This window comes from Sminthopsis crassicaudata, chromosome 4 (genome assembly GCF_048593235.1).
Source record: "Sminthopsis crassicaudata isolate SCR6 chromosome 4, ASM4859323v1, whole genome shotgun sequence".
NCBI classification, from domain to species: Eukaryota; Metazoa; Chordata; class Mammalia; order Dasyuromorphia; family Dasyuridae; genus Sminthopsis; species Sminthopsis crassicaudata.
In genome coordinates this window covers 433,674,936-433,690,246 of record NC_133620.1, presented here as the reverse complement: position 1 = coordinate 433,690,246, position 15,311 = coordinate 433,674,936, and the positions used below count along the sequence as shown (strand labels likewise).

The 15,311-nt window shown below is 32.7% G+C and overlaps 1 protein-coding gene across 2 annotated transcripts in view; it reads right to left on the bottom strand.

Annotated features, from left to right (window-relative positions):
* SYCP1 (synaptonemal complex protein 1) overlaps positions 1–15,311 on the bottom strand; it is a 94,077-nt gene that overhangs the window by 51,675 nt on the left and 27,091 nt on the right. For both annotated transcript variants that reach the window (XM_074263153.1, XM_074263152.1), the window contains exons 13-15: positions 9,016–9,110; positions 6,842–7,026; positions 3,451–3,518 (exon numbers count right to left, since the gene is read on the bottom strand). In XM_074263153.1, coding sequence (XP_074119254.1) covers positions 3,451–3,518; positions 6,842–7,026; positions 9,016–9,110 — 348 coding nt within the window. The remainder of the gene's footprint in view (positions 1–3,450; positions 3,519–6,841; positions 7,027–9,015; positions 9,111–15,311) is intronic.

Here is a 15,311-nt window from a genome sequence, read left to right as displayed (position 1 = left end):
AAAATTACTTTGTAGATTGAAAATGGGGATAAATAATAGTACCTATTTCCCACAGTTGCTGATGAGGATCAAATGAAATAATATTTGAAAAAATATATATAGTAGGAACCATATAAATGCTTATTCTCTCTCCCTCCCCCACCTCAAAAGGAAAGGGATTTCCTCTAGCAATTCCAAAGTCCATAAAGTTCAAGATTCTATATGGGCTTTTGAGGTGAAAAATACTGATATGCTGGAGAGTATTTTATTTTACAATCCAAATATATTTTCTTTGGGGGAAGTCCAAATAAATGAGAGGTGTGGGGAAAAAATTATGAAGAGGAAACAGTCTAAATCAAAGAGGCACTAAAAATACTGAAGAAAATTACATTAAAAATCAGAATTGGATTTTTCTTGTGCAGCATGATAAATGTGGAAGTATGTATAGAAGAATAGCCATATGTTTAACATTTATTGGATTACTTGCTATCCAGAGGATGGGAAAGGGGAGAAGAAAAAAAAATAGAACACAAGGTTTTGCAAGGATGAATACTGAAAACTATCTTTGCATGCATTTTGAAAATAAAAAGCTTTTATTAAAAAACAATCAGAATAGGGGCAGCTAGACTGCACAGTGGATAGAGCTCCAGCCCTTTAGTCAGGAGAACTTGAGTTCAAATGTGACATTGGACACGGAATACTTCCTAGCTGTGTGACCCTGGCAAGTCACTTAATCCCAAATGCCTCAGAAAAAAAAAAAAATCAGAATTGTCCAAATGGTTAAAAAAAAAAAAAGAAAAGAAAAAGAAAAGAAAAGAAAAGAAAAGAAAAGAAAAGAAAAGAAAAGAAAAGAAAAGAAAAGAAAAGAAAAGAAAAGAAAAGAAAAGAAAAGAAAAGAAAAGAAAAGGTACAAAACATAATTGAAGAAAACAAATCCTTAAGAATTAGAATTGGTCAAGTGAAAGCTAATGACTTTATAAGACATCAAGAAAAAATAAAACAGAAAAAAAATTTTCAAATATCCCTTGAAAAACACTGACCTGGAAAGCATAATGAGTATAATTAATTTAAGGATTATTAATCCATCTGAAAGTCATGAACAAGAAAAGTTTTGACATCATTTTTTAAGAAATTATAAAGGAAAGCTACCTAACATCTTAGAATAAGAAGGCAAAATGAAACTAAAAGAATCTACCAGTCATCTCCTGAAAGAAATACAAAAAAAAAATCCTAAAAATATTATAGACAAAATCCAGAGTACCTAGAGTCAAGGAAAAGATACTTCAAGCAGCCAGAAAGAAATAATTCAAAAACCACAGAACCACAATCATGATGACACAAGACTTGGAATTTGATATTCCAGAAAGTAAAGGAACTGAGATTATAATAATAATCTCCCCAGCAAAACTAAGCATAATTCTACAGAGGGCAAAAAAATAAATAATGGAATAGAGAATATTAAAGCATTCTTAATGAAAAAACCAGAGCTGAATAGAAAATATGACATTCAAACATAAGAATCAAGAAGATAAAACACCTTATGGAGAAACTCATGGAAACCTTTTGAGGAAGCTTAAAAAGTAAACATGAGTGGAAAATCCTAAGGGACCAAACATCATTAAAATGTCTATAATTCTATATGGAAGATGAAACATGTAACACCTAAGAACTGTATCGGTATTAGAATAATTAGAAAGAATCTATTTACATAGAAGACACAGGTGGGAGTGTACTAAGTTGGGATGACTTCAAAAGAAGAAAAGAAGAGAGAGGGGAAAGGAATCCACTGGGGAAATGGAAATGGGGAAAATTATCTTAAAGATAAAGGCAAGCTAAGAAGAGTTGATATAAAGGAAAGGAATATGGAGGGGAGGTAGCAGGCAACACATAACTCTTGCTATAACCTGGACTGGTTCAAGGAGGCAAGAATATACCTACACACAATAACCTGGACTGGTTCAAGGAGGCAAGAATATACCTACACACAATATACACACATAAAATACACACATATTTACATATACACATATACACAGTTGGGTCCAAAATTTATTTTACTTGACAAGAAAGCAGGAGGGAAAGGGGCTAAGAGAAAAGGCAGGGGTTGGGAGGAAAGAGGGAGGATATATCATGTGCCAGTCCTTTATTTTAACGCTATGTGTCCATTTTATGATTGAGTCCATTCCATTCACATTCACAATTTTGATTGCTAATTGTATGTTTCTTTCCATCCTATTATATTTATCCTTTTCTTTTTTACATTGTTACCTTTTCAAGAGTGTTTTGCTTCTAACCACTCTTTCCTTTAATCTATCCTCCCTCTTTTCCCCCAATCCCTGCCTTTTCTTTTAGCCCCTTCTCCTCCTATACTTTCTTGATATAGATCAGGATGGCTGGAGATAGCCTTGAATGAGTAGGAGACCTTGGTCTTTTTAAGCTAAAGTCTTTAATAGGTCTCATTTTGACTAAAGCAATACCCAGTGATAAAGGCAAGGTAAAAAAATAAAACAGATAATGACCTCTCTTTCCTACTCAAAACACATATACCCATGTATATGTATATATGTATATATTGTGGTATATATATATATGTGTGTGTGTGTGTGTGTGTGTGTGTGTGTGTGTGTGTGTATGTATGTATATATATGTATATATACATATACATATATATACACACACACATATAAATATATATATATATATATACTCATATACATATGCATATGCATACATGTACAGTACCTATGCATTGGAAGAAAATTATTTAGAATCCAGAATTAAGAGAGCAAGATCCTAGAGGACCTTGAATGAGATTGAATAAAGCACAAATTTAAAAGTTAATTTGGGCAAGAAGCATAGCAACTTCATCCTTTGAAAACAAAGAAAAGGAAGAAAGCATGAGCAAGGCATACAGAGATTCTGAGATATCAAGAATTTAAAGCATGAACTGTGTCATTTAGCCTCAAATTTCTCAACAAGCAAAAGACCCAATAAGCTGAAAAAAACTAAGAATGAAACTAGATTTGAGAAAAGACTAATATTTGCAATAGATCTGTGAAAAATATAGAAAGGAATTAATTTTAAAAAGCAGTAAGGGCCCAGTTAAAGCTTGATAGCACAATTGTTAATTACATATAAAATTATATATGACATATATTTAAAATAAACTTTCATTTTTCCTACATATAGTTAATTCTTCAGAATGGCTAAAGTATGCAGCATGACTTACAAAACACATCCGATATTTCTAACAATAAAACTTCTAAGAATCTGAAATGAAGAATCTAAATCTCCCAGGTCCCTTCAGGTTCCTTACAATTAAAGGAATTCATAAACTGGAAAACATAGTAACCTTTTAAGATTTGATTTTAAGACTTTCTCATTTCCTTAAAGCTAGACAAAATGATCAAATAAAAATTTAATTTTAAATTAATTATTTCAAAAGCATATTTGTTGTTCTTTAAATCTTACCCAGTTCATCTGATTTCTTCTGTAACTCCAAGGTAAGAATTTTCAACTGTTCTTCATTTTGCTTTAATCTTTCAAAATATATTTTAAAATGTCAAATGTTAACTACAAATAATATTTAAGTAAGCAATTCCATTATTTAAGGTCAGGTTATAAAAAAGATGACCAAAATTTAAGTATTATATTTATTTGCCTACCACATTTGAGTACAAACATCCCTTTGAAATCAAAAGGAATTTTACATTTAATTCATTATCCATTCTTGTAAATATTTATTTTGAAAATAAGATATTTTTATCATTAAAAATAAATTCCAGAATCCTATCTTGTGTTGCCTTTATTTAAAAATGTAACTCATATGCCTATAATCTTATTTCTTAAATTTTTCATTCAAACTAAGCACTCATGAAGAAATACAAAGAACTATGATTCAAGCATCATATATAGGATGCACTTTGATATTCAATGCAACCTACTAAGAAGAAGAAAGATTTTAAAACTAGCTTTATGACTTGGACAATTCACTTAACCTCTTCCCTTTCTAATGAAATAGTCAAGGGAAGGAGGGAACAAAAAAGAATGAGAAGCTTTCTCTTTTACCTAACTTGGACTTGGCTTAAACTAAAATCTTTAACTCCAGAAGTGAATTCTTCCATTGCTGGCCTATATATGTCTAGATTGAGCCCTGAATTGGCCCAAATGAGATTTTATATATGTGTATGATCTTCTCACCCAATCACATTGTTTCCTTCTTTGATCTGATCGAAATATTTATATCTCATAAAGTGATTCCAGGGTATGAACCATTTCGTTTTTATACTTAGAATTTCATCAGATTCTTTTATTATTAAATGTGATAAGAGGAGAATGCTAGCCTGACACATAATGTATAAAAGAGTAGTGGCTAGAGATTATAAAAACAAATTTTTGTTATTATTAGCTAAAATTTATATGTTTTAAGAGTATTTTAATTTGGAAAGCCGTAAGATTTCTAAGTAGACTTATAGGGGAATCAACTGAAACACTCAATGATAGAAATGAATTGATTACCCAAAGTTAGAAGTGAAAAGAAAAGGGGAAAGGAAAATATGTCTACAGCAGCAGGGAAAATGTCATAACCCAGGTAGATAATTGGATGGGAAGGGAAGCATGGTTTCAAATCTAGGATCTATTATATACAGTAGGCTAGGTTTATCTGTGCTGGATAATATGGACAACATGGCCCCTGGACAGTCATTAAAAGTTGGCTGCACTGTTACTACTGACTTATAAACTCTTTTTTGGATTTTGGAAGTCCTCACAGCCATGGCCCCAACCTATCTCTCCAGACTCTTTTCTTATGTTCCTTCCAGGCCTCTATAGTCCATTCAAACTGGCCTTTTCTCTATTCCTTACATGCTCTATTTCTCATTACCATGTCTGTATACTAGCTATCCCAAAAAGGGATAGTTCTCTGCTTCATAATCTTAACCTTCATTACCTACACAGAGTATAAACTCCTTAGTAGCAGAGACTGTTTTACTTTTTTGGTTTTTATCGCATAGTAGCAGCAGCATTAATATAGAATATTAAATTCTGCAAAATGCTTTATAAACATTATCTCATTTTATCCTCACATCAATTCTGGAAGATAGGTGCAATTGTTAATCCAGTCCTACAAATAAGGAACTGAGGTATGCAAATATTACATGCATTATCAACTGGTTCTCTCAAAAAAAAAAAAAAAAAAAAAAAAGGGGGGGGGGAACTAACCAATAAAACAGATCACAGATTGAAGCCAGCTCCAGCTTACTACTGTAGATAGTATGTGTCTGAAGGCAGATATAATCTCTATTTTTCCTGACATCAGGTCTACCACTCTCTACACTATACCACCTGGCTATCTGGCATATATAATTGTTTAATAAATGCTGATTGGTTAAAGTAAAGCATGATATCAGAGGTTAGGTAGTCCACAGAGAGCAGGGTTAGATCATATGGCAAAGAGGAAGATCAGGGTGAATGGTTGGATAAGATGTGAAGCATGGTCTGAAATCTACTACATACAGGTAGGTAATGAATATGTAAGCTGACTAACTCACTCATCAGAATAGCACAGACCCAAAGCATTAGTTCCAAAGCTGCATCAAGTAAATTATCCAGGGAATATTTTCAAGAGATGCAATTGTAGGATGAGAAGGTTGGGAAAGGGAAGGAATAGCAGTAGAATATATGACAAAGAGATATCCCAAGATAGAAGGGTCACTAAATTGCTGACCTAGTGCTACACTACTGCTAGAGGAAATACAGAAAGCATATATATTTACAAAAAATATTTATAGCAGTCATTTTTATAATAGTTAAAAATAGAAAACAAATTAGATGTTCATTAAATTAGGCAACAGCTTAAATTTTGATTTATTAATGGAATATTGTTGTACCATAAGGAACAAAGAATATGAGAAACAGAAAAACATAGGAACACTTGTATTAAATGATGCAAATGATGTAAAGAAAGCAGAATCATGAGAACAATATATATATATAATGACTACATTATTATTGATAATGTGTAAATTGTTCTCCTGTTTCTGTTTATTTCATGTATCAGTTAATTCAAGTCTTTCTATATTTTTCTGAATTGATGGGCACTCATTTTCCTTTTAGTTCTTTGTTGTTATACAACAATGCTGATATTAATAGTTTTGTTTATAAACAAAGATCTTTCCCTATATATTCAAAATCATTGAGGTATATACCTAATATATTATTATTATTATTATTAGGTCAAAGGATATATATATACTTTAGCAACTTTTTTAGCCTTTGTTCTTTGTCATCTTTGATAGTAAATATGAGTGGTATAAGATAATATGCTACAATTGTTTTAATTCATATTTCTTTTATTATTAGTGATTTGAAGAACCCTTTCATATGATTCTTAATAGTTGGCTTTTCTTCTATTTAAAATCAGCCTATTCATATTCTATGACCCTTTGAAGAGGAGGGATTAGCTCTTACATAAGATACTGACACAAACATAAGAAAATGATACTATAGTAATATTTTACAATTTTTTTTCTATTTAGTTCATTAATAGGTAGTCATTCACAAAGCAATCTACAAATACTATCAAGTTTGTCCAATGACTGTATTCAAGATTCTCTGAGCCTTCAGCAGAGACTACCTCTTTTCCCAATTTTCCCTAAAATACCTGTCTAAGATAAGTCTTTAAAATAAGGACTATCCCAGTAAAACACTAATATTCTGTTCAACTGAACCATACACAAAGGAAATAAGTTATAACTGCAATAGAAATAAGTTCATATGATAATCAGAAAATACGCAATTTATAACAAAAGTACATGAATTTTCATTAAGCTCTATCTAAAGCTGTATTTTGTTATTGTTTTACCTGTGCTGTTCTGTTGTCAACAGTTCTTTCAAACTGGAAATAGTAGTTTCAAATTTAGCAACAACTGATGAATGTATAACTTTAGTTTCACTAATTTCTTCCATCTGAGCTTCTTTTAGTCTGGTAAGCTGCATTACAGTTTTGCCTGCAGTCTGTAATTCTTCTTCTAATATCTTTTGAGCACTCTAAAATGAATAAAATATAAAACAAAAATCCATATTCAAAATATCTCATAAAAAGAAAAGTTTGAGGTTTTTATTTATTTTTGAGACTGAATGTCTTTATTTCTCTTATGTTAGAAGTGCAAAAGCTACTCAGAAGTCCAATCCTAATGTTGATACATGTGGAAGCTTGACCTGTTCCATTTTAAATCTGAGAAGCTTTGCTCCTTTTTAGGTATGCTGGTGGCCTCCACTCCTGGGATCTCACCATCCTAGTGGGAGATGTAATATAGAGTCCTAGTAAGCTTTAGCCCTACTACATCTTAGAAATCTTAAGCTACATCTTAGAAATCTTAAACTCAAGGGATCTACAGCCTTAGCCTATAGGTATGCACAAAAAATTTTTCACCTTAAATAGATAAATGTATATTCCAATATCTATTATTTGCCTCTATATTACGTGTGATATTCTTTTTATCTTAATTGTAGTTAAGAGTTTGAAAGATGACTAGCATATCTGGATTTGTAGTTCACAGAATCAAAGCATTCCTCTTCTCAAGATAGAATTTTCAACCCTAAATCAGTTTGGCTTTATTGTGATTTTTAAGCCAGAAGGCAAAATTGGGCCACATTCTGAATTTACATAATCTGTAAGATTCCTCCAGAGAAGAAAAATGGTGGAGACTTCAGAAGATAAACAGTAGCAGCAATAAGGTCAAGCTCCCAGCCCGAGACAGAATTAGCCACACAAAGACCGCAGGGGAAAAAAAAAAAAACACACAAACCAAGTAGTTGAACTGAGTTGTGGCAAAAAGGGAGAAATCAAAGAAATCCATTGGCCTTACAGGTAACAGGGTAAAAGATTCGGGCTGATATAACTAGTTTTACTTCATGGACCAAAGAAGTTTAAGAAAATGTCTGTTCTTTTCCCAGGTTCCCCCTTCCATAAACAGACACTATAACATACTTTGCTCATTTTTTTGTCCAAAGTTTTTAGGAATCTGGATTTTGACTCAATTAAAAAAGGACCAGGGTATTAAAAGATAAAAAATAAATTTAAATTAATGCAAAAGCCAAGCCTCTGTCTAAATTTTAGGAATTTTCCCAACTAAGCATTCTGAGCAATTGTGATTATGATCATAAATTTTAATATAAAATCAATAAAGCAGTTATGGAGTTATTATACTGCCCTTAGGCTTAAAAAAAAACCTAATTGTTATACCAGGGTGCAGTTAATTAAATTTCAAAGACAAAGGGAAGGAAGGGAGGAAAGAATTGATAATTATTGGTATTAATCCTAATTCCTCTCTACTATGCTACATTCATTTAGTGATACATTAGAAGTATAATAAATGTTGAGCTCTTCATTGTACCTTTCTTTCTAAGGCCAGCTGAAGTCCTTTTTCTGATGGACAACTTTCCTAAATTATTCCAAGCCACAATGATCACATGCTTCTTTCTCTAAATTCATACAGAATTTTTACTTAAGCCAACATTTATTAAGGGCTGACTATATTTAGGATTCTATTCAGAGCAATGTGGGAGGCACAAGGATTAAATGAAACATGTTCCTTGGATTCAATGAATTTATAATCTAACTAGGAAAAAAGATATGACACATAATCCAAAAATTATAGTACTAAATGATACATCAATAATAAAAAATATCTACTTGTGGCATATATTATTTGAAACATGATATACAACTATCACTTTTATCTTTGTATCCCTAATTCCTAATATAATCCTAAGAGACAAGAAATAATAAATGCTTGATGACTGTTTATTGATGATTATATATTTATATGTCTAGCTTGTCTTATGACCTATATTATGAATTCTTTGAGGTCAAATTTTAAGTCATATATATATATATATATATATATATATATATATATATATACATATATATGCCTTAGTTTTCTCCATATAATGCACAAAGTAGTATTCAAAAATGTCTGTGCATTAGATTTTATTGATTAAAAAAATATTTAAAGTGACAAAATAGCATACCTCACTTTTTTGCAAAGACAGTTTAACTTCTTCTAATTCTGACATCAAGTGATCCTGTTGGTCTTTTGATTCTTTTAAATTTTCATTTTGCCATTCTAAAAGAACAGTTTTTACATAAAGAAATATTAGATGTTAGTAGAAAAGATATACTAGAAGAATATAATTACCCTATTTCTTTAATACTTTAAGGATTGTTAGGATTGGTATTTTTTCTACTGACATAAAATGAAATTCTCTCTACCCCTTATGAGATATTTTAAAGAGCTGATATAACTGATCTAGTGATAAGTTTCACTGAAATTATTATCTAGCTTATATCTGTGAAGAGTGCCACTTAGAGAAAAAGATCAGTAACTGAAGGAACCTAGAAATAAGTTTTGTCTAGAGCAGTCACATCACTTGGTAGACTACTTTGTTGCCTTGATCTACCTTATTATAAATGTATGCCACTGGTTACATGCAAGAACATGTAACTAGTTCAGCACTAACCCATCATCACTACAAAAAAACAAGTGAAAAATAAACATATTCTTATATGGCAGATAATACCCATTATGACCAATCAAATATTTATTAAACATGTCCTAGAACATTATCAGTAACTGCTCTAGCTCCTAAGGATACAATTACAAAAAAAAAAATTAATGAAAATCTTTCTTCTCAAAGAGTTTACATTCTAATAGAGGAAGAAACAACTTAGATAAGTAAATACAGAATATTAAAAGAATAAATGCAAGATAGTTAAATTAAAGGTAATCTGATAGGGGAAGCACTAAAAGTTGGTGGAGTGAAACAGGAAAGACTTCACCTAACAGGCATCTTATGGGGTGGAGTTGAAAGGTATACTTTCAAGGTCTTTAAAAGCTAGAGGGGCTTGTATTTAATACTATGGGCAATTTGAAGTCACAAGAGTTTATTGAGTAGGGAAATAATATAGTCCAATTAGTGCTTAAGGAAAATCACTTTGATTGCATTATATACAATGCACTGGAGGGGGAAAAGACAAGCAGGAAGACCAAAAAGTACTTAGTGCAATGATCTAATGGAGAGGTAATAGGACACTAGTGATGGCTGGACACAGAGAAAGGGGGCAGATGTGAATCCTATTTCAGAAGTACAAAGGATAGGATTTGGTAACTGAAAATATGGGATAAAAGAATAGAGACTGGAGATCTAGATATACAGAATTATAAATCATCTGCATATCTAGAGGAACAAAAGAGCAAGAAAAAAAATCAGTAGGAAAAAATATGAATGAAGATGTCCAGCAGTACTAGATTTCAAACTACAATGCAAAGTGGTAATCATTAAAATAATCTGGTACTGGCTAAGAAATAAAATGGTGAACCAATGGGACAAATTAGGTACACAATATAGACACATATTAGAGATATTGTGAGTTCAGTTCAAAACTATCACAATATATCAACTACCACAAAAAAAAAAGCAAGTCATATTAATTTTTTGATTTCTCAGGGCATATAAAAGTTTTGTTTGCATTATCTTTTGTTGTCAGTTATTTAGTCATATCTGACTCTACACATGACTCTGTGGATGTTGTCTATAGTGTTTTCTTGAAAAAAATACTAGAGCAGTTTTGCATTTCCTTCTCCATTGTGTGACCATTTTATAGATGAGGGACTAAGGCAAATAAGCATTAGGTGACTTGATCAGTCACACAGCTAGCAAGTGTCTGAGGCCAGATTTGAACTCAAATACTCCTGACTCCATGTTCAATATGCTATCCACTGCGTACTATAAACAAGTGTGCAAAAATAGCATTATGTCTTTAAAAAAAAAAAAAAAAAAACAATGTACATGTCTTAATGAAAAAATACTTTATTCCTAAAAAATGCTAACCATCATCTCAGCCTTAAATAAGTCTTTTTTTTTTCCTATTAGAGGGTCTTACCTCAAAAGTTGATAGCTGCTGACTGATTAGCATTATGGTTGTTAAGAGTTGGGATGGCTGTAACAATTTCTTAAAATAAAACAATGAAGTTTTGACACATTGACTGACATCCTTTCTCTTGAATACTTAAGAAACCATTGTAGGGTTATTAATTGACCTAATTTCAATATTCTTGACAGGAGAGAGGGGAAAAAAGAGAGGAAGGAAAAAAGAGAGGAAGGAAGGAAGGAAGGAAGGAAGGAAGGAAGGAAGGAAGGAAGGAAGGAAGGAAGGAAGGAAGGAAGGAAGGAAGGAAGGAAGGAAGGAAGGAAGGAAGGAAGGAAGGAAGGAAGGAAGGAAGGAAGGAAGGAAGGAAGGAAGGAAGGAAGGAAGGAGGAGGGAGGGAGGGAGGGAGGGAGGGAGGGAGGGAGGGAGGGAAGGAGGGAGGGAGGGAGGGAGGGAGGGAGGGAGGGAGGGAAGGAGGGAGGGAGGGAGGGAGGGAGGGAGAGATGGGAAATGGCTGATCAATGGATCAATTAAGAATGCGCATACAATTTATCAGTGAGGTACATAAGCAATGCCACTACTGGATCTGTATCCCAAAAAGATTAAAAAGAAAAGGACCTATATGTACAAAAATATTAATAGTAGTTATTATTGTTGGAAGACTTAGAAGGACCTATATGTACAAAAATATTAATAGTAGTTATTATTGTTGGAAGACTTAGAGGGTATGCCCATCAAAACAAAGTTGTGATATGTAATCATGATGGAATTCTCTCATACTATAACAAATGGCGAGCAAAATAGCTTCAGAAAAACCTGGAGGGGCAGCTAGGTGGTGCAGTGGATAAGAGCACCAGCCCTGAATTCAGGAATACCTGAGTTCAAATCTGACCTCAGACATGGAATACTTCCTAGCTGTGTGACCCTGGGCAAGTCACTTAAACTCAATTGCCTCAGCCCCCCCAAAAAAAAAATTAGGAAGAAAGAAGGAAAGAAAGACTTGGAAATAGTTATATAAACTAATGCAAAGTGAAGTCAGAGGAGCCAGAAGGACACCGTGTCCAAAATAACAATATTGTGATTGCACAATGGCTATTCTCAGCAATACAATGATCCAAGACAATTTTGAAGGACTTATGAAAAATGCTAGAGAAAGAACTGATACAATTTGAATTCAGTATAAACTTTATTTTTGAGGGTGGGGGAGTGGTGGGTCTGTTTTCTCCCCAAAACATGGCTAATATGGAAATGTTTACATGGCTGCAGCAACCTGCTAGGTTTGAGGAGAAAGAGAAAGGAAGAGAATTCAGAACTCATAATTTTTTTAAATGGTAAAATTGTTTTTATATGTAATTTGAAGAAACTAAATTTTAAATTAAAAAAAATAATTTGGAGAGATCACTTTCAGTTAAATGATTACTTTGCAAATCACTATTGATCAGAGAAATGCAAATTAAGACAACTCTGAGGTATCATTACACACCTGTCAGATTGGCTAAGATGACAGGAACAAATAACGATGAATGTTGGAGGGGCTGTGGGAAAACTGGGACACTGATGCATTGTTGGTGGCGTTGTGAAAGAATCCAACCATTCTGGAGAGCAATCTGGAATTATGCCCAAAAAGTTATCAAAATGTGCATACCCTTTGACCCAGCCATACTACTACTGGGCTTATACCCCAAGGAACTACTAGAGAAGGGAAAGGGTCCTGTATGTGCCAAAATGTTTGTGGCAGCCCTTTTCATAGTGGCTAGAAGCTGGAAGATGAATGGATGTCCATCAATTGGAGAATGGTTGGGTAAACTATGGTATATGAATGTTATGGAATATTATTGTTCTATAAGAAATGACCAACAGGAGAAATACAGAGAGGCTTGGAGAGACTTACATCAACTGATGCTGAGTGAAACGAGCAGAACCAGAAGATTATTATACACTTCAACAATGATACTGTACAAGGATGTATGCTGATGGAAGTGGATTTCTTCAACATAGAGAAGAACTAATCCAATTCCAATTGATTAATGATGGACCGAACCAGCTACATCCAGAAAAGGAACACTGGGAAATGAATGTAAACTGTTATTTTTACCTTCTGAATCCAATTCTTCCTGTGCAACAAAAAATTCGGTTCTACACACATATATTGTATCTAAATTATACTGTAATATATTTAACATATATAAGACTGCTTGCCATCTGGGGGAGGGGGTTGGGGGAGGAAGGGAAAAAATCTGAATAGAAGTAAGTGCAAGGGATAATGTTGTAAAAAATTACCCATGCATATGTACTGTCAAAAAATGTTATAATTATAAAATAAAATAAAAAATTAAAAAAAATTATTACTTTGGAAGTTATATTTGAAAGACTTGAAGTTTGAATGAGTGAAGAATGTGAAGGCAATTAGAGTAATTAGGTTTTACAAAGAGTTTGGCTAAGAAGAAGAAAAGTAGGAAAATATCCTTAGGTGACAAGGATCTTGTGAAAATTTTTTAATGGGAAAAACTGACACATTTAAAAGAGAGTTTGGAAATTTAAAAAAGGGATAACTGTGGCACAGTCTGTCAAAAATTGATGAGAAGATAGAATTAAGGGTACAGGGGGGAAAAAAGCACAGAGGGAATGGAAATTATATAGATTAATATTTTTCCTTTTCCCCTTTGCATGGAATAGAGGAAATATATAAGGGAGGAAAAAGCACATGAAGATAGCTTTGGAGATGATGTATTGAATATTATAATTTTTATTTTCAAGATAAGTCTCCACAACTAGAAAACTAAAGCAATTATCCCCGGAGTCAATGAAAAAATTTTTAAAACTCTAGCTATATTCCTAAAAGTAAGCCTTAACAAAACCATTTTTAGAAATAATTTAGTAGCTGTAGCTATTAACTTCTTAAGAAAGGTGGCAGGGGAATGAAAATTCTTTTAAAACAAAGTTATGATAAATTTTAAGAATATAATCACTAAAACATTTCATATATAATAAATTTTAATATCTTCCTACACTACAATTATAAAAGTCTGGCATAAAACTAGAGATTTAATAAATAAGCTTTTCTTAGATATTTAGATATTCAACATCCTATTTGTAATTTACAGCTTTATCAAAGAAGAGAAACTACTTTGTCTGGAAGAGAAACTACTAAAATATGCCCTGAAAATCCAGGTTCCCAGAAGCCAGAACCAGTCAAGACTAAGTATCTGGTGGCCTCTAAGAGAAGGGTAACTCCAAAAACAGACATAATGACCTCTCTTTCTACAACATGAGATACTCTAAATCACACCCTACATCATTTTTACTATGTATGTCATAAGTTTATCAATTCCTGATCTAGTTAGTTCCAACTCCCCTCAAGTTTACCAATAGAAAGTAAGAAATCATACAAGGCAAAAGCTCACACAGAGGTCAGAAGAAGCAATACAAGGATATTCTCAAGGTCTCTCTGAAGAATTTTAGAATCAATTGTGAGACATGAGAAACACCAGCAGGACTATCCAGCATGGCATACCCACATCAAAGAAAACCCACATGCAAAACACAATTGCAATAACTTAGAAGAAATGTGACATACACAAATTTAAAGACATCTCAGCAGAACCAGAAGATCACTATACACTTCAACAACAATACTGTATGAGGATGTATTCTGATGGAAGTGGAAATCTTCAACATAAAGAAGATCCAACTCACTTCCAGTTGATCAATGATGGACAGAAATAACTATACCCAGAGAAGGAACACTGGGAAGCGAATGTAAATTGTTAGCACTACTGTCTATCTACTCAGGTTACTTATACCTTCGGAAGCTAATAATTAATGTGCAACAAGAAAATGGTATTTACACACATATATTGTATCTAGGTTATATTGTAACACATGTAAAATGTATGGGATTACCTGCCATCGGGGGGAGGGAATGGAGGGAGGGAGGGGATAATTTGGAAAAATGAATAAAAAAATAAAATTTAAAAAAATTTAAAAAAAAATTTAAAGACATCTCCACTCCAAATGTTCACATGTACCTGATCTATGGCAGTCTTCCAATCATATGATCAGTTATAGTAAGAAATATTATACCTTGACCCCAATATAGTGAGGTCATTTTGGTCCTCTTTGAAAACAAAGGACAGCAACCAACTAACCATTTCTATTAGGAAAACTATCATTAGTTTGTATTTCTCTGAAAAAGTAAAAAGTGATTTTCTTAGAAAGATAGCAAGATGCATAGGAAAAGGCATTGAACTTGCCAAGGACCCAGTCATCAACTCTGACACTTCCTTCAGTGGGACCTGGAGCAATTCATTTCACTGCAATTATTTCCATACCTATAATGTATGAATAGTAAAACTTACACTAACACAAAGAATTATTTTTGTGAAGATGTTTTATACAA